The 21,247-nt window shown below is 38.9% G+C and overlaps 1 protein-coding gene across 1 annotated transcript in view; it reads right to left on the reverse strand.

Annotated features, from left to right (window-relative positions):
* Positions 1-17,651, reverse strand: part of VEPH1 (ventricular zone expressed PH domain containing 1) — a 35,942-nt gene extending 18,291 nt beyond the window's left edge. Inside the window, exon 1 of the mRNA XM_060149199.1 lies at positions 17,514-17,651. Coding sequence (XP_060005182.1) covers positions 17,514-17,651 — 138 coding nt within the window. The remainder of the gene's footprint in view (positions 1-17,513) is intronic.
* Positions 17,652-21,247: the final 3,596 nt, after the last annotated feature.

Below are 21,247 nucleotides of genomic sequence, written 5' to 3' on the forward strand. Positions count from 1 at the left end.
ATGCATAGATATTCTTAATCTTTATAACTTGTGAACCAAATCCTTTGTCGTAAAAATTTCCTTTCTTTGTCTCATTTAGTGTTTTTTTGCATATGTTTTTCCTTGTCTGATATAAAGATCATGAGTTCTTTCTTTTGGTTTGCATTTTCCTAGCATCATTTTCTTATTTTTAACATTTCTTTTACATACTTTTACATTGATTTACATCAAATGAATGGCTGTTAATATAACTTTGTATAAAACAATTTAGTAGTCATTATTCAATGCTTCTTAATAGCTGAAGATATGCCTAGTATATAGGTTATACAAAAATAAGAAGGTAGTACTTGATCATATGATTCCAAATCATTCTGTCAGCACTTTTTTAAAATTAATTTTTATTGGAGTATAGTTGATTTACAATGTTGTGTTAGTTTCTGCTGTACAGCAAAGTGAATCAGTTATACATATACATATATCCACTCTTTTTTAAACATGGTGGGATTACATGCAGAGTTCACAGATCTTCATTTGAGAACAGAGGGCCCTGCTTTAGCAGATATGTGGACAAACTGCTTCTCAGAATTTTCAGCAAAGAGGATTAATTTTGACTCAGTGTTGACTTTGTCTCAAAGTGTCATTTCATGTGCTTTATTTGGTAATTTGGCATGGTACAAAAAATAATAATAAACTCATATTAGTTTTGAATATGTGGCATATGGTTTTGCTGTAAATATCAAAAGGATTTGCTTTAATTTGAATTAATTTTAACATGTACTTTAATCAAGTAAATTATTGTTTTTCATCTTTTTATTTTTACATTTTCTAAATCATTTTATTTAATATATGTCTCTTGTTTGCTAGCTTTTGCCTTGTGATCCCATCTAAAAGTCTTTTTCTTATAACAAACAAGTTTGACCATTTAGATGAAATGATATGATAGCTATATTTGATCTTAGTATGTCATTTTATTTTGTACTATGATTTTGTTTTTTCTTAACTTTTGGAGTTCAGTTATTTTGCTAGGAAGTGGCACATCTTGGGTTAGACACAAACAAAGCCAGAAGGCACAAATAACTGTGTGAACAGGTAGCCTAGACTCCTATGTCATCTACTACTATAGAAATGACACCTCCAGGAATGAAACCTCCAGGCAGGTTCCCTTATGATCTGCTGACAGAGTAGGAAAACATCTGAACTTGGACTACTGATGGGTTAGCTCAGTATGTGGATGGAAGTCAAAATTTGACTGCTGTTAGAGTGTAGACCTAGTTAGAAGTAGACCTTGAATGACAACAATAAGAGAAAATTCTCCCAATGGACAGAGCTTCAGGCTGTGCACTTGGTCATTAACTTTGTATGGAAAAAGGAACGTACAGGTAAGAGCTAAGACTCATGAGTGGTGGCAGATGGCTTGGCTGAATGGCCAAGGGCCTGGAAGAAGGAAGATTGAGAGATCAGAGATAAGGAACTCTGAGCAAGAAACATGTGGTTTGATACATGGAATTTGGCACAAAGTGTAGATATCTTTTTTATCCCATTTTAATGCCCATGAGAGCATTAACCACAGAAGAGGCACTAAAAAAACAAGTGGATAGAATGGCTTAGATGACATCAGCTTTATCATAGCCACTACAGTGTGATCCAATGGGTGCATGAATGGAGTAGCCTTGGGATATAAGCTAGGCATCACCCAACAGCATAAGCTCCTATTTACCAAGGTTGATCTTGTTATTATTGTCATTGCCTAAGCGTGCAGTCTGCTGGCAACAGAGGTCAGTGCTGAGCCCCCAAAATGGCACTATCCCTCAAGAAAACCAATCAATCATTTGATGGCAATTTTTTTGCTTTAGGTCTTTCCACTCCAGAAAAGACATCAATACCTATTGAATAGATGTAATCAGAGTTTGCGTTTGCCTTTCCTGCCCCCAGGTCTTAAGCCTCAACTACTATTTAAGGGGTCACAGAGTATGTGATCTGCTGACATAGGATCCCACAAAACATTGTATCTGACCAAAGAACCACTTTACAGCAAGGAGGTTCAGCAGTCAGCACATGATCATGGGATTCTATCACTTGTTCTTATCACGTACCACCTGAAACTGCTGGGCTAGCAGATCAATAGAATAGGCTTTTGAAGGAGCAACTCAGACAAATACTCTATATGAATGGGCCACCATTCTCCAACAAGCAATATATATACATACATACATGCTAAAATAATGACCATCGCATGGTGTTGAATTCACTATGGGTAGAATACACAAGCCTGGGAACCCAGCCACTCCAGGTTCCCGAGTCAAGAGACCAGCAGAAAACAAAAAGAGCTGCCATCCTGGCAAGGGTAATTGGCCACAGCATTAGGAGGAGGTTGGGCTGCTGTTACACAGTGGGGCATCTGTAGGCACTCCCTTGCCCAATTTTGATGTAAATGGACAATGGCGTAGTCGCAGCCTAAGAAGGGCATGGAGACCAGGGTCTCAGATCCCTCAGGAAAAAGCATCTGAGTCCCCCAACTAAGAAGCAACTTAAATCAGCAGAGGTGCAAGCTGAAGGTGAGGAGAATCTAGAATAGGTGGTGGAGGAGGAAGACTATATCAGCTTTCTTGTTGCTGCTGTAATGAATTATCACATATTTAGAGGCTCAAGAATTTGTGTTGACAAATTAATTTTCTTACAGTTCTGGAGGTAAAAAGTTGAAAATGAGTCTCATTGGGCTAAAGCACGGATAGTTCATCTGGAGGCTCTGAGGGGAGAATCCAATTCCTTTTCTTTTCTAGTTCCTACAAGTTATGTGCATTCCTTGACTCATGGCCTCCATGAGCCTCCATCTTCAAAGTACATCACTCCAACCTCGCTTCCATCATTCCATCTCCTTCTTCTGCCTCTGACTTTCTTGCCTCCCTACTGCAAGGATCCTTGTGATTATACCAAGCCCACCCAGATAAAAGAGAACAATCTCCCCATGTCAAGATCCTGAACTATATTACATCTGAAAAATCCCTTTTGCCATGTAAGGGAAAATCCATAGGTTCTGGAGTTTAAGATGTGGACATCTTTGGGGAACCATTATTCAGCCTACCACTGAGACGATGAGTACCAATTGCAGCACTGATACCAACTGGAGTGGTAGAGATCAATCAGCATCTCTGAGAAGCTGCTTCCATATGGGGAGAAATGATTACATAAAGCAAATGGACTCACATGGTGCCAGGGGTAGACTGTAGTGGAGACTATGCTACACTGCCCAAATCCCCTGCTAGGAAAAAGACACTCATTTTCTCAGCTGGTTCATAGCCAAGTTTGCCTGCCAAAACTGTCCTTGGTCAAAGGAAATGGCCTCACCCAAGATTTTGTTTCTCCCTTGGAGCAGTCATTTTAAATTGGGTCCCTGGAACCCAGTTACCACAGAGCTTATATAGATGACATTGAGAAACATACTAAACCATGCCTAAACAATCATTTAACAACAAATAGCAACGAGATTTTCATTTGGATGAAACAAGCCTCAGTAAAAGTTGAAGGTGCAAATCAATGAAAGCACATGGCATATATATGTGTCTTGGTTCATGAACACAAAGTTCAATAACTTCCATGCTAAGAGAGTACTGAATTTTTAGGAAATTTTGAAAAAGCTGCCTTGGAATGACGCTGGAGTGTACAGGATAGTGTCAGTGAGATTGTTGAACCAAAGGCATATATTCAAAGATTTCTAACTAGCAAAGTTGAGCAGCTGTCCATAAGGATAAATCACTTCACACTGGTTGTAAGTTCAGCTGATATGTTAATATATTAGGTATAGGTGCACCAGTTAGGAACCTTCTTATTACTGTGAACCTCTTGAAGCTAATAATTTCTTATTCCATACCACTGCACTAAAAATAAAGAGATTTCTCAACTGGAAATTTTATATATTCAAATTCCTATGTATGACATGAAGAAAAATTTATTCTCTAAAAAGGAGATTTCCTCCAGTAAAGGGAAAAACCTGAATTAGTAGTTAACTGCTTCCTTCGGCAGATATTCAAAAAGACAAAACAAAACAAACAAACAAAAACAAAAAAACCCAACCTTTTAAATTCTTTTAATGATGTAATTGAATAGTTTAAAGCTTTTTGGTGAAGAATCAGCTTTGAAGTTAGGGTTTTCCTGATTCACATTCCAGGAAACACCCTGTTCTAATGAAATATATATGTGTTCATATGTATGTGTTTATGCTTGAGCACAAGATTGGGTTAGTACCCATGCATATTAAAATGAGTATCTTCCAAGGACCAGATCTATTTAATAGCAAACCCATCAAGCTGAGTTTAGAGATTCATTCTCACAGTGACCTGGTCATTGTCAATTTTAAAGTAATTTATCCTAAAGTGGTGGGCATGTCAAAATGGAGGAGTAGGACAATGAAAAAGCCACGCATCGTGCTGCTCCAGGTCTAGTTATCAGGATGGATAACTCCCACTCAGCCATAGACACCACACCTCCACATCACCATCCATTAACCTTTCAGTCACCCTTCTCTATGTTGTAAGCACTCTTCAGGGAATGGCCCACTGGCAAAAGGGAATGTGGAACCTCTGAAATAAAATGGTTAGTGGTGGGAAGAGTGGATTTGGCATGAAAGTAGAGGCTTGAGAGAGAAGGGAGACATCTTATGGCAAAGGATGGACCATTTCTCTTCCCCTTTAGAGACAGTATAACATAGTGGTTATGAGCATGGGCTCTTGGGTCAGACTGCCCAAGCTCAAAGCTATGTTCTGGTCTTATCAGCTCCGCAATCTTGGGCAATCACTTATCTCTCTATAACTCAGTTGCCTAATCTTTAAAATTGGAATGTTGTTAATATTTACCTCCTATAGGAATAGTTGTGAGGATTAAATGAGCTAACATACAGGGAAAGGATTTACAACAGTGTGTGGCACATAGTAAGTACAGATAAAGGTTAGCTATTACTATGTTTATTATTTCTCTTAAGGATACCAGAACCCTAAAAGCCAGCCTTGGGTTTATAACTTACAGAGAATTACAGATATTGCCTTCTTTGGTTACAATTTTTATACATTTATTCCATAACCACTAAATAACATACAGCACAAAAAAGACCACATAGTTACTCCTCGGTTATGGTCACATTCTACATTGGCGTCCATACGGATAATCCTTTATATTTGTATCACTCTTTCCACTTTAAAAACCACACCTATATGCATACCTCATTTATTTTACCATTCCAAGAATCTCCAAACTCAAGACACTAACAACAACAACAAAACCAAAAGCTGTCCCAGAGATGATAATATCACTGGGGTTCCCAGCAGAAGCAAGTATAAAACTGCTTTGAGGGATAAAACACTCAACCCTCAAGCAATTCAGTATTCACACAAGTAAAATCCTTATTTAAACACAACTAAAAAATTCACATTTATAAAACACTCAAGGAAATAAGAAACTAAGTCTCTAATAAGCAGATTAGATACTCAAAAATTTCAAGTAATAGAATTATTGATCTCAAATTATGCAATTATATGTTCAAAATGATTCAATGTATAAAGGAAAATTATTATTTTTTTTTGCAGTACGCGGGGCTCTCACTGTTGTGGCCTCTCCCGTTGCGGAGCACAGGCTCCGGACGCGCAGGCTCAGCGGCCGTGGCTCACGGGCCCAGCAGCTCTGCGGCATGTGGGATCTTCCCGGACCGGGGCACGAACCCGCGTCCCCTGTATCGGCAGGTGGACTCTCAACCACTGTGCCACCAAGGAAGTCCCAAACGAAAATTATTTTTATGAACAAAGACCAAGTCACTTTAAAAAGGACCCAAAAGATGTCAAAAAGAACCGAATGAAACTTAGAATGGAAACCAAATGAAACTTGGATGGCAATCAAATTCCAACCCCCAAATACTCAGTGGATTGGAATATAGAGCTGAGGAAACGAAAAAACAAAGTATCACATAGAGATGGAAAATATAAAAGATGAAGAGACATAGAGTTCCAAAACATTTTTTTCCTGTGATGAGAACCTTTAAGATCTACTCTCTCAGCAGCTTTCAAATATGCAATACAGTGTTATTAACTATCATCACAAGGGGAAAAATTTGTAACTTTGATGGTGATGGATGTTAACTAGACCTATTGTGGTGACCATTTTGCAATACATACAAATATCAAATCATTATGTTGTATACCTGAAACTAACATAATGTTATATGTCAATTATACCACAATTAAAAAGAAAGAGAGACATCAATAAAATAGGATAGAATATAAAGGATATGAGGGCAATTCTTTGTGTCTGCTTTGTTTACCATTATATTCCCAATATCTAAAAACATTGCTGGAAGATAGTAGGTACTCAAAACATATTTTTGGAATGCATAAATAAGTAAATAAATAGGATTTCCAGAAGGAGAGATTAGATGGGAAAGGCAATATTTGATATAATATTTAAGAACTTTCCAAGTTTGATAAAAGGCATAAAACTCAAAAACACAATGAGGATTAAGTAGAAGTACACAAATAAAACCACATCTAGACACATAATAGTGAAAACCTATAACATCAAAGGCACAGAGAAAACATTAAAATAGAAAAAAGTAGATTATGCATAAAGGAATGACAAACTGACAGCAGATTTCACAACAGCAATAGTATAGATTACTGAGGAATAAAAAGACTACAAATCTAGAAATCTATATCCAGGTAATTATCATTCAAAATTAAGGGCAAAATAAAGACAAAAAGTCTGAAAAACAGAAAAACAAACATTGAGAGGGTTTATTACTAACAGGCCTTCACTGAAGGGGCTTTAAAATGTATACTTCAGAAAGTAGGAATTTGGATTCAAAAGGAAAAAAAAAAGGAGGAAGAGAATAAAAAAAAAAAAAGAATGGTGAGAAAAGAAACAGTACCTTAGGTGCTCAAAGTAAGCATTGGCTGAATTTAAAAAAACAAGTCAGTAATTTTAAAGAATAGTTTTGAGGGCATTAAACAAGGTAGAATAAAAGTGCTGCTTAAGAATATGTAAGATGAGTATTAAAGTGTTCCAACTTCCTTGTGGTAATAGGAGGAGAACAGAGCCATTGCATAACTTTAGACATTCATTATAATTTATCAGATGTAAGAAGGTGTCAATTATAAGACCTACCATTACGAAGAAAGAGAAAAATGTGCCATTTAATTGTGAGTTACATCATGCCTTAAAGAAAATCTTATGCACGGCACGAATTCGTTTCTTTGAAATTTCTTTAATCTATTCTAAGGGAATTGCCTGTTTCTTCTGCTTTCAGTTGCACTACTTACTATATTTTAATAGGCAATCTTTTACAAATACCTCAGTAATAAAAAGGTATTTTTATTTTGTTTTGTTTTAGGTTCCATAAAGTTCTCAGTTACTGTTTTGCAAGAAAAGATGGAATTTCTATCTTTCCCCTAATGATGAATATTTCATTCATTAATACAGAATTTATACCCTGGTCCTCTCTTTCCATGCCTTTCTGCATTGCTAATAAGTTTTTGTTTCAGTGTCACATTATATTTAGAAGTTTTGAAACATTTTAAATGTGTATTAACTCAATATTGGTAATAATAATGCACATAATTCAGTTGGAATGGTAACAATATGCAAAGCTATGAGAAGTTCATGCATACGTGGGCAATGACAACTATATTATGCCTATTGCCTGGCCCATAGCAACTGTTAGATTTCAATCAATTATAAAATGTATACTTGTTTCAGAGATATAGATATGTGAAAAGTATCTTAGAATTGATAAAATATAGTGACTATGTTTGCTAAAATTTTAAAGGTAACTACTAAGAGACTAGAAATAGAAATTTAAATTTTTTAAATGCCTCTCTTAGCAATTGGCAGTCCAAGCAAAAACAATTTTATTAAGGCTATAGAAAATTTGAACAATATAATTAATAAGAATTCTTTAATTGACAAGCTTAATGTCTTATGCTCAATGATTAGAAAATACGCATTCTTCTTGGGCACATATGAAACATGTAAAGAGGCAGGCAGTATAGTGTGGTGCTAAGAACTGTTTCTGAAGCCAAACTCTCCGAACTTGATTCTTGGCTCTACAATTTACTAGCTATATAATCTTGGACAAGTTAAATTACTAAACTCTGTCTCTCAGTTCCCTCGTCTATAAAATGGGGGTAATATTAGTATATTTATCTCAAAAGTTTAGAAAGGAAAAAGCATATTAACTTGTGATAAGCTCTTAGAACAGTTCCTGGAACAAAGCAACTGCTACATAAGCATTAGCTATTACTATGTACACAGATTAGCCATAAACTATGCTACAAAGCAAGTCAACCATTTCCAAACAATTGGTATCATGCAGTTAACATTCTCTGACTACAATGCAGTTAAATTTTAACTCAACAAGATTACAAATATTCTTTGGGACATTAAAGCACAACCTTCTAACTTACTTATGAGTCAAAGAGGAAATCACAATCAATAAAGTATTTAGAATTTATAATGAAAATACTATGTCTCAAAAACTTGTAGGATAAAGCTAAGTGGTACTTAGCAAGAAATCTATCATCTTAAGTGCTTATATTAAAAAATAAGAAAGTTAAAAAAAAGCAATAAGCTAATCATACAACTCAGGAGATGAGTAAAAAAAAAAAAAAAAAAAAGCAGAATACAACCAGAGAAAGAATAAAGAGGAAAATCATAAACATTAAAAAAGAAATTAATAAGAAAGAAAGATCCTATATAGATGCTAAAAGCTTTAAAAAAAGACAAAATTCTAAAAATATTGATGAAAGAAAATATCAGTGAAAAAGAGCATTTAAATACAGATGCAGCAGAACACACACAACATAATGCAAACATTTTTATGCCAATCAATTTGAAAACTCAGATAAGATGTACAATTTCCTAGAAATTATATTTTATCAAAAGTGACTGAAGCAAAAATCCTTCCATTTTCTTCAAAGAAATTGAATTAGTACCTCAGAAATCTACCCCAGAAAACCAAACAAACAAACTCATGGTGCCCCAAGGGTGTTTTGTGAGATCAAGGAATAGATCATCACCACCTTATAAAACTGTTGTATATAATAGAAATGTGGAGATATTTCCCAACTCATTTTATGAGACTAGTATTTATACTTTGATACCAAAGCCAGGTAAAATTAGTAGAAGAAAGGATAATTATAGGCCAAGCTTACAGTTCCAAAACTCCTTTAAAAATATGAAACCAAATCATGAAATATATTAAAATAAATGTAAAATTTTATTTTATCCCAGGAGTGTAACAATGGCTTTATATTTTAAAAATCTATTACTGCAGTTCACCACATTAACAGATTAAAAGAGAAAATCGGATTATCTAGAAAAAGCAGTTGATAAACTTTAACAGTTCTTAGAAAAATACAAATGAAAGGGAATCTCCTTAATCTGACAAAAGATATTAACCAAAAGCCTGGAGCAAACGACGTTATACTTACATTGCAAAGTCAGAAAGCTTCCTTTAAAGAAGGAAAAAAGTGTATCTGCTATTCCTATTGTATTCAACATTGTTCTCGAGAGCTAGTCAGGACAAGGAGACAGAGAAATCAAAAGACGTAAGAATTGAGAAGGAAGAAACAAAACCATCATTATTTTAAGATAATGATTGTATATATAAAAAATTCCAAAGAATGTGCTTTTCTTTTCTTAAAAAAATCCTTTCTTGGACTCCCTAATTCTTTCTAATTACCACTCCATTTCCCTGTTCCTCTTGGTAGGAAAATGCCCAGAGTTGTCACGGCTCATTTTCTCCAAATCTCCTCCCATTCTGTCTTGAACTCCAATCCAGTTTTCACTCCTCTCTACCCAATGATACTGTTTTTCTCAAGTCACAATGACCTTCATGTGCTGAAATAATGGTCAGTTCTCAGTCCTCACATCACTTGACCTATCAGCAGCATTTGACATCGCTCTTTCCTTGATAGTGTCCACCTGGCTCTCAAGACATCATGCTCTTCTGACTTTCTTCCTCTTTCACTGGACCCTTCTCTCAGTGTACTTGACTTGTCCTCCTTCATCATCTTTTTGATCTTTGTGCGCTGGACTCAGCCTTTGGACTTTCTTCTTCTCTGTCTACACTCACTTCCTTGGTGATCCCATCCAGTCTCAAGGCTGATGAGTTCCAACATTAAAATGTCCAGCCCAGACTTCTCTGCTCAACCCCAGACTCATATATCCAACTATCTACACTATATCTCTGCTCAGATGTCTGACAGCTCAGACTTTACATGTCCAAAGAACTCTTGATTCCTTTCTACCTCTCCCCCACATCTGTTCCTCCCAGTCTTCTCCATTTTACTTAACAACAATTTTATCATTCTAGTTTTTCAGGCCAAAAATCTTCGAGTCCTTTCTCTCTCTCTTTTTACATGCTGTACCCATATTAATGAATCTTGCTTGTACCACTTTCAAAATATATCCAGAATCTGAACACTTCTTATCACCTCTATTGCTCCAAGAGTCTCTGTTGCTTCTTATATCTGGGTTATTGCAGAAGCAGGTTAATTGGCCACCCTGTTTCCACTTTTGCCTTTTTGCAGACTCTTTTCAAAACAGGAAAAGGAAAGTCAGATCATGTTACTTCTCTGGTCAGAACTCTCCAGCTCTCTGCCCAAGGACCAATACGATCCAGCCTGCCCTTTCCTTCTGACCCGATCTCCTATGATCTTTCCACTTTGCTCCCTCTGCTGCAAGCACACTGACTTCCTTGCTGTTCCTCAAACACTCTAGGCTGCCCTCAACTTAAGGACCTTTGTACTTTATGGTTCCTCTACCTGAAATGATTTCCTGAAGGTATCCACAGGTAATGCTCCCTCATCTCCTTCAAGTTTTGCTTAAATGTCAGCTTCTTAGTATGGCCTGCCTTGTCTGTTCTACTTAAAATTTCAAACCTCCAATTTTATGTCCCCATTCTTCGTTTTATTTTTCTACATAGCACTTATCCTCTTCTAATATACTACATATTTTCCTTATTTATTTAATTTTCTGCCTCACCCAATTCAATGGATGAAGGCAGAGGTTTTTTTTTTTTTTGGTCTATTTTACTTACTCCTATGTCCTCAGCATAGAAGTGTCTGGAACATAGTAGGTACCTAATAAATATTTGTTGAATAAATGGAAAAAATTTATAAGTAATAAGAGAGTTGAGGGAGTTTACTGGACATAATATTACTATACAAGTGTCATTTATGCTATTATCACCTCAAAAATAGTTGAAAAATATAATTTTTAAAAGGGTACCATTTATAACTTCAGCTAAAAGCATAAAATATTTATAAATTTTAAAGAATGTATAAGACTCAAGAGCCTTAAGAAAAAAAGTCATAAAACCTTATTGAAAGATATTGAAGATCTAAATAAATGGACAGATGAACATTATCTACAGATAAGAAAACAGTACCATAAAGATGTTAATTTTCTTCAGATTAATCTATAGATATAATGAAATTTCAATCAAGATACTGACAGAATTATTCATGAAACTTGAGAAGCTTAATACAAAATTATTAAAGAACAGAAATGAATCAAAACAATTTTAAAGAAAGAGTTTGGGGATACTCATCCTATTGGATATCAAGATGTTACAGTAAAAGGCAAGCTGGGCTTCCCTGGTGGCACAGAGGTTCAGAGTCCACCTGCCGATGCAGGGGACACGGGTTCGTGCCCCGGTCCGGGAGGATCCCACATGCCGCGGAGCATCTGGGCCCGTGAGCCATGGCCGCTGACCCTGCGCGTCCGGAGCCTGTGCTCCGCAACGGGAGAGACCACAACAGTGAGAGGCCCGTGTACCGCAAAAGAAAAAAAAAAAAAAAAAAAGGCAAGCTATATTTGGAGTAAGAGACATGCAACATGCACAAAGTGACAAAGGCTTTGTAGAAAAATATACAAAAAAACTCCTTTAACAAGAACAGATTCTTTTTAAACCTCAAGAGAAAAATGGAAAGAAAAAAAAAAAAACCCAAACCATAAAGAGGTGCTTTACTTAAAAGAAAACTCAAATGGCAAATAGCAAATAAACATATGAAGAAATGGTCAGACTCCCTAATAATGAGAGGAGTGAGGGCTTCCCTGGTGGCGCAGTGGGGACGCGGGTTCGTGCCCCGGTCCGGGACGATCCCACATGCCGCGGAGCGGCTGGGCCCGTGAGCCATGGCCGCTGAGCCTGCGTGTCCGGAGCCTGTGCTCCACAACGGGAGAGGCCACAGCAGTGAGAGGCCCGCGTACCGCAAAAAAAAAAATAATAATAATGAGAGGAGTGAAAGTTTAAATAACAATCAGACACTGCTTCACTTAAACTGACACTTTAAAATCTGATAAAAGCAAGCATTGATCAGGAAATAAAGCCACTGGGACTCTCATACTGTACATGTTTGATGGGAGTGTAAATTGGTAAAACCACATTGGAGAGCAATTTGGTGGTTTATCAGAAAATTGAAAGTACACAAAACCCCAAAATTAGTTGTTTCACTACTGATTGTGTACACTAGATATTAAGCACATTTGCCAAAATTGTTAATTATAAGAATGTTCGCTGCAGCGCTGTTAAAATAGTGAATGTCCATCAAAAGAAGATTGCATAAATAAATTGTGGCATAGTCATGTGATGGAATACACTATTTCACTGAAAACAAAAGAATTGGAACTACATGTACCGACATAGATAAACCTCAAAAACATAACATTGAGACTTATGACACTATGTATATAAAGTTTAAAAACATGAACTACAGTGCTATAAATCATTTTTGAGCCGTGCATATGTAGCAAAGAAATAAAAACACGTATGGATAAATACCACAACAGGATATTGGCTTCCTTAAGAGAGGAAAGGGAGGTGCGTTGGGTTAGAGAGACACATGCAGGTGATAACAATTTTATTTAATTTCTTAAATTTGGTGATTTTTGTGTACCTAACATTTTTTTATTGTTAAAAAAATTAAAGAGAACTGGAAGATGGGTAGATCGATTAGGCATGGGTGCGCATCGTGGGAAAGGTGGTGCTGAGAGTATGAGAAGAGGCTGAATGGATAGGGAGAGAGTCTCACCTGGATAGTCTGGAAAGAGGGAGCCTGGGTAGTCCAGATAAGACTTGAAATGAAAAGACAAAACTTAAAGGTGTATTTGGGAACTTAGGATTTCGAGTGAGAAGTCACTTTCTCAAATCAAGCCTGAGGATAAAATATTTTCGAGCTCTGTTTTAGAGTAACTGATGGGAAAAAAGGGCATAGACTGCAGAGCAGAGTCTAGTAACATTCGATTGTTTTATGAGTGACTTTGGGGGAAGGATTAGAGGCTTGCTTACTGAATTTTCAGATTCTGCAAAGCTGGGAATGATAACTAATATATTGGACAGAATCATGGTTTTTTAAAAGGTATAAACATTCTGGAATGAGGGCCTAAAGACAAGAATATTATTTCAATGGTTAAAATGTGACATTCTATACTTAAAAATTTTTTTCAGGTTATCTAATTACAAATCTTGATTTAACCTGAGGGTCTTGGCACATCAAAGGATAAATGTGGCCAATTGTGTGATGTTACTATTGAAAAGAAGTTTTAGAAGCAGAGTATCTGACTAGAATCAGCAACTGTTCCAAGCAATTGGTTCAAGTATTAGGCAATGATAAATTACAATAATAAATTTAAAAGATTCCAGAGGAGGGTAACCAAAATTCTGAGAACATAGGCTACAAAGAGGCATCCTCCAAAAATCTGGAAAAAAGATTGCCCTTTGAGGATTAAACAAACAAAAAAAAACCCACTTGTATGAGTGGGATTAGCTAATAACTACAGGGCTAACGCAAGACACTACCTATACATGCGTGACTTTACAGGTAAGTTAAATACAATCTCCGGGAGATAGGGCTAAAATGTGATTATAATAGAGGAGGAAGACGCCTAATCAGTAATAATATTCCTTGTCTAGAGAAAGACTGGGTAAATAGAGTCGGGGAGAATAGCATGGAACACACAATAATTCTGACAGACGTTATACTTTTCATTATAAATCACTAAGTCACCATTATGTTTCATACTTCTGATAGCATGATTTAAATAGCATTTCTCACGTACTGACAAAATTGAGTTTCCAGACCAGAGACTGGTGTAAACTATCCCTGCTACAGGCCCTTCTTTGTCATGGAAAAACATAAGGATATTCAGCTGGGAAGAGAAGCCAGAGGTGAGACCTGATACCTATCTGCACATGTTTAAAGTTCTTCTTGTAGGAACAGAGGTTAGATTCTCTTGATTGTTGAGGGCAGAGAATAGAACAAAGAATAGTAGAAAGAAAATACATAGACTGCGATTTTATTAGGCCAAAAGGAGGAACACACTAACAATTTGAACTTCCAACAGTGAGACAGCTATCTCTTTGACAGTTAGGATTCTTTGTTCATAAGCAGCAGGAAAAGTTTGGATAGCTGCAGCAAAATAAACAAACAAATAAAATAATTAAAAGATATGAGGTGGCTTGCAGATTTGAAGGGAAATTTGTAGTATCTAGTCTTAGAAAGACAATGACTGAGGCAGCTATAGTCATAGAGGGACAGGAAGCAAGGACTGTTTCTTTGGGACACCATCATCATGATAGCTCACCCTTTGCTGATTTCTTTTCTAGAATTACTGGGAAAGAAAATCTGATTGGCATAGCTTGGGTCAGGTGTCCTCTCTCCTGCCTTCCCCCCTCCCTGTCAAAGGCAAAGTAGAAAACCTTGACTCAAGGCCCCATCAAGGAAGGCTTCAGGCAATGGGAAGGGGCAATTTACCAAAGGAAAATGGTGGAGCAGGAAAAAAATATCAGAAACGTACTATGTCCCCATCATTGCAAAAACAGAAGGAGAGGCCACCTATTTGTCGAGAATCCTAAAGAAGGGATTTCTGTGCTGTAAGGAAGTTGGACAAGACAGTTTAGAAGGTCCTTCCAGTTCTATGTTTCTAGAGAGGAATTGAGAAGTGGAATTGATTACTGAGATCCAGGGTCATTAGGAAAGGCCTAAGAAGGAATATTTATCTGATCTTGGTTATAAGGGAAGGATGGGATGCAGCTAACAGGGAAGTAACCATAGAGTAGGCATGGTCGTCCAGGGGACTGATCACTGGCCTTGGTCATTGAATGTCATGGGTATTGAGGCATCATGGATACACTTTGAACAATGGAGAGACATGTAATAAAACCTGGCTTAGGAAATTTAAGCTGGTAACTGTTAGTAGATTGAACTAGAGAAAGGCAAGGCCAAAGGCAGGGATATCAATTAGTTTGAGAGCCTAAGCCAAGGTGATAGCAGCAGGAAGGGAAGGGAAGCAGCAGATGAGAGGCATTTCTCAGGGAGTGCCTACTGCCTGAACTTACAGGAAAAGGCGAGAGTGAGAGAAAGAGGTCAAGAATGACTCCAGGTTTCAAACCTGGAGACCTAGGAAAAGGGTAGTATAACTGGAAGAAAGGTGACAACTTCTAATTTAGATATATTGAATCTGAGGTGATGGATATCAATTAGTATGAGCTTGAAATTCATCGAGAGATATGAAGGCTGAAAACATAGATCCTGGATTCCCCCATGTAGAGATTGCACTTGAGGATATATGAATAGATGACTTTCTATAAGAAAAGTATAATGCAAAAGGGCAATTAAGTCCTTTTAGAAAGAGGCAACCACTAAGAACTAGAACCACTAGAAATCATTTCAGGAATAATGAAACTTGAACTGGCTTTCAAAGGAGGGGAGCTGGGAAGGAATGCCAAACAGGGACATGTTTATAACCAGGATTGATCAGCAAATTTCAAAACTGGATCTATCAACATGATCCCTGCATTTAAAAATTGGAATGATCGGCATGATTTCCTCTAAAAAAAAATTATTCTTTTCATTCTGCCACCTATCTACTCTGTGCCATGGTTACAGATAGAGAATGGAAGAAATGGGATGTGACAGAAATTAGTAGATGTAGATCTCAAGAGAACTACCAGCTCTCCAGACCTACTTGTCTCGTGGGATGCTAAGTGGAGGGCTTAAAGTATGGACAGTGCTCTTGATGACAAAGGACATGCCAGCCTTAATGGTTAAAAGTGGGGACACATAATAGAACTCACCAGTCCTGAAATTCTGAATTTGACATCTGTGAGACAAAGCAATTGATGAGGAAACAGAAGAAATCACTGACACTAGTGACCTCTAGTGGAAATAGGCTTCAGGGAAATATAGACACAGATACCTAGATATACATACACATATTTTCCATTAGATTAGATAAAATCTGTAGCACATTCAGCCAGTTTATTTCCAGAGGAGTATGAAGGAAGGTACTGCTGGAAATAGCGCACAAATCCTACCCAGAAAGCGGAAATGTACCAGGAATACTTTGTTTTCTGAGTCAGACTAAGTTGATTAATTTTCTGGACACGTAATTGCTGTCAAAGACATTACCTGAGGAAAAAATAGTGTTTGGGCAGTGACTTCACTTGTCACTGGGCGGACTTGGCACGTTAATGGCAGCCAACAAGAGAACGTGCTGACAGATTTGAGGAGGGAGCAGCACTGGTTGCTATGCCTTTTAAGCATCTTTTCATTATGACATGGAAGAAAGCTGTTATCTCTGAAATATGTACATACTTGCTATTCAGCATTTTATGGCTGGAGTCCTGTCTCTTTCCTTTGCCTGGTGGGTGTTTGTGCCAAGTGTTGGCAAAAACACTGTTGAGCTGGGAGGATGGGAGGGGATAATTGGTGGCCTTGGCCTTTGAAATGGGACCAACCTGCAAGCACAGTCAAGAGGGTCAACATCCGACCACGCCAGGCACTCCACACACGCTCTCTTTCAGAAGTGCTTTCAGGATATATAATCTTGACACTGAGGAAAAGCGAAGGAATGGGAGGGTTGATGGAGATTTTAAGTTTGTCTAATCATACTGGGGGCTAATAACGGGTGAGTTGAATTAAATGGGTGGGGGGGGCGTGTAGAAAAAGGAGCAGAGGAAAGGTTCAAAAAATGGAGATTATACAGAAGCAAACAGAATCAGCGTGATTAAGCCCTGGGCAACTGTTACTTCTGGCAGCAGAGAGATAGCTGTCCTGGTCTCGTATTACCTGTGTGGCAGGAGGTGTCACCTTGCCTTCTTTCATTATTTAACCCCCATCTCAGGCGCTGCTCTTGTGCAGCTGGGTGGGTCTGCTTTCCCCCAGATTTGCTCCCTCTCCTCTCCATGTCATTTCAGGGATGTAGAAACAACCTTTAGATAGCCTTTAGTGAGAATTCCACTCTGGTCTGCCATTTCCAGAGTTCTGGTCTCTGTGAATGGGCAAAAGGTGGTCTGGGTGCTCCCCAAGTCAAAGACTTCCCTGGTATTATTTCTCAGATGCCAGCTAAACCACAGAGAAGGGTTAAGAGAGACCAACATGAGTGGTCCTTCCTCTTTCCTCTGCAAAGATCTTTTTCCCCAGGATATGTACAGTCATTTAGCTCCGGAATAGGTCATTTCAGGGGTCTAGTCTAAGAACGAGTTTACTTACTGAAGATGAGCTAATGATTTTAATTTGCTCCAAGGCTTCTGTCAGGCTGTCTTCAATCTCAGAGTCATCTAAGGAGAAGAGGTCGCCGGCTCGTGAAAGATCTTTTTGTCCCAAGACCAGTCTGAAGAGCTGATGCATGCTGAGGGGTCTGACAATCAATGGACTGTCTGCAGGCCCAGGACCATGTGTCTCAGTCACCAGAGGTTAGTGAGACAAAAACATGTAGCAGGACATAGACTTCGTATTCCTTGAAAGGTCATTTTTCTCCAGACTTTGAGGTCTTCTTTGACACGCTCTGCAAGAGAAACAAATGACACAAGATAGCCTTTAGTAGGATGGCATGAGCTCAGGATGTGAACTTGGTGCCCAGAAGAGAGAGAGGAAAACAAAGACATTTGGAAATGTGCATGGAATCACAGATTCTGGCTTGATGATCTTCAAAAGAACTCTTTCCTTATTTTGTCTCAAAAAGTCCTGTCAAAAATGATTCTATTTCTCCAGAATTTAATTTGAGCCTCAAAAAGCAGCTTAAATCCCCTACTTTTCTCCTTTCTATGTCCTTTCCATATCCTGTCCTTCTCTCCCTGCCACAAGGAAACAAGTGGACCAGCAACAAATATGCCCAATACCTGCCAGATTTTCCCCAAACAGATTCCCATGGGAAGCAAACAGAAAAGGGCAATGAAAGGAAGATAGAACACAGGAAACACCTTTTAGACCCACTGCCTGTTTCCTGGACGTGGAAACCAATGCTTCACTTACCTCCTTGGCGGGGCTTCTTGGCTGTATTGACAACAGGAGCTTCCTGAACCTCAGTCCAGAAGGTGCCCTATTCTTAGGTACTCTCTAAACAAATGGCTATGAAATAAAGAACTCTGCCTGGGAGTATGAGACCAGATAAATCTCTACAGAACGTGAGCGTGAACTTGAACACAGAGCTTGAAGGTGAGAACGTTGCAATGAAGGCTAAAGAGGAAGGGTTTTAGGATCGGGCAATCCTCCCTCTATTCCCAAAGTTGAAATAATAAAGTCCCATTGTAGTTCTTACTTAATTAACAGCCCACAGAGAGTAAGGCAATGGTACCAATTAAATAACTGATTATTCTCATCAGCTCCTTTCTGGGCCTAATAAAACCATAGACCATTTGCACTGGTAGAGACCTTAGCAATCATTTCATAACCAGGGAGGTTTAAGACTTCTTCGAGGCCTCACAGTAGCTGTGGCAGTGCTCTTCTCCTGATCTCAGGCCAGTGGGTTCCCCCCAAGTTTACATTAGAGTGGAGTCACCTCATACATACAGGTAACTTACAAATGCAGCCACTTGTTCCAAGAGTGAGAGCTGAGACTGATTTATGTAACATAAGCGGTTTATGTAACATAAGCGATTCTGCCCAGCATTTCAGTCTGAATGTGTTCCCCAGAATGAGTGTGAAAAGGGAAAGTCTGCTGCTCCCTTGGGTGTACCCCCGTGAGGTATCACTGTGGCAGCACCTCTCTGTGCTGAAAGCACTTTTAAAGTTACATACTCTCCATACAACATGCTCTCTAAACACAAGCCAAACCCCTCATCAGGCACCTAACTGAAGAAGCGATCTGTAGTATTCCAAATGGTGCAATTTACAGGCCATTGAAGAGATGTCAAGGGTAGTATTGCCTACATGCAACTTTTGCACTACCTACCAGCTTTAGAAAAATGACGCCCAATACTTACATATGCTTGTCTATATGCCAGATCCTGGATGCTTTGTAAACATTAGCTCATTTAATCCTCATAACAACTGTATGAGGCTATTTCATTCCTGTTTTACAGGTGAGGAACGCAAGGCATTAAATAACTTGTCTAAGCCACATAGCTAGTAGATTAGAGAGCTGGGATTTGGACCCAGAGACTCCAGTGCTGGGCTCCCAGTCGATAACTGCTGTGGACTGATGATGACACGTAAGACTCCACGTGAAGCTACCATTAGGAGTAGAAACCTCATTAGTAACATTGGAGGATGAAGATATGGGTAGGGTCATAAAGCAAGAAGATGAATTCCTCTTGCCTCCTACACTGACCCTGCATCCTTGTCCATCTACACCCTGGGATTTAGGCCAACCAGAGAGCAGGAGAGTCACAAGGAAGAGAGGCTTAGAGGATGAGAAAAGAACGAGAGAGGTGGGGAAGGTTTCAGGGGATGGGGAGAGAGGAGAGTGAGGATCCTACAAAGGACCTTTGCATCCTGGCAAATGTGGAGGGGTGAATTACAATATCTACAAGAAAAATTAGGGCAGTGTTTTCCTGAATTTTCCCCTGCTCCCCTCGCCCTCTCCCACCCAGGTATTTGCAATGACAGAGTCTCCGTGAAATAATATTCAGGAAAATAAGGTATTGGATGGAAATTACTTCACCTTGACCAGTCAGCTTGTTGGTCACTATCAGGCACTTCTGGAAGCAGACTGAGCTGCCCCAGACATAGCAGAGCTTCTCAAGCTGGAACTCGAGAAGGAGCAGAAATACGTGCTGGGGGAGAGGGGCACCCACAGGGTTCTCCTGGGCTCCTTCTTTTCTTTTCACACTTGCAGTGACACCTGGTGTGGAGTCCCACGTTCATGCTTCCAACTGCAGCTGTTACTCTTGTGTGTCCACCATGTGCAACATTGTTATTCAACACATAGCCATACATGAAAACTTTCACACATCCAGGGGTGGAGGAGGCAGAGAGGAGACTTGTACCAAACATTCTACATTACAAGGATGACCCAGAGAAAAGTCGCCGAGGTACTACAAAAGGAAGTTTGGGGAAGTACGAGGGAGAGAGAGATCTCTCCTAGGGCAAGATGACAAGGAATGGGTCTGTGGAGGAAATGGTGTTTAGCCAGAACTTTCAGGTTTCATTCAGTGCATGTGTGCTGAGTACATACTAAGCCACCTGCTTGTCTGGGGCCCCAGATTCAAGTTCCAGCCCAGCCAGTCAGTGGTCATGGGGCCTTTGGTTCATGCTCTGCCCTTCCCCAAGCCTCAGTTTTCTCATCTGCAAAACGTGTGTAAGGCATACCTCATCTACCTCATCAGGTTGTTTTGAAGATCAAAGCAGATAACACACAAAAGAGCACTTTGTAAAATAATGACACCACCAGCTGATGTTTAGTGGGTGTTTACCATGTGTCAGGCACTACTCTTGAGAGTTTCCCACATAACAAGCCACTGAATTCTCACAACAATTCCATGCAATGAGAAACTGATGTCCAGAGAGGAAAACAAGCAGTCCAGGGGGACCTGGAGAGTAAGTTGCAGAGTCAGGATTGAAAGCAGTTGGTCTCCCAGGACAAAGCCCCTCTCAGGACTGTGTGTAGGTACATACATGACCGTGCATGGTAATTATTGAGCGCCTCCCTTCCATCTGTCCTCATTTAAAGAGCACCCTGCATCCTTATCCAGTCCTCCCTTTCCTGGATAAGAATCAACAGGGCATGTTATTTATTTTTCAGCAGCTCCGGTCAATGTTTTGCTCAGGTGTCTGGCTTCTCTTGCTGCTCTGTTTGCAACAGCCCAGAAGGTTAGAGCCGGATCAAATTTACCTCATCTTCTGAGAAACTTCGTGCTCTTATGAATGTCATAGTCCTGTGGCCTATATGTAGGTGCACATATGCATCCACCGTACACACACAAGCACACGTATGTACACACACTAGGATACTTCCTATGTACCAAGTTCTTCACTAGACACTCTTCTCAGTTCTCCCATCAACC

Source organism: Lagenorhynchus albirostris, chromosome 5, assembly GCF_949774975.1.
Source record: "Lagenorhynchus albirostris chromosome 5, mLagAlb1.1, whole genome shotgun sequence".
Lineage (NCBI taxonomy): Eukaryota > Metazoa > Chordata > Mammalia > Artiodactyla > Delphinidae > Lagenorhynchus > Lagenorhynchus albirostris.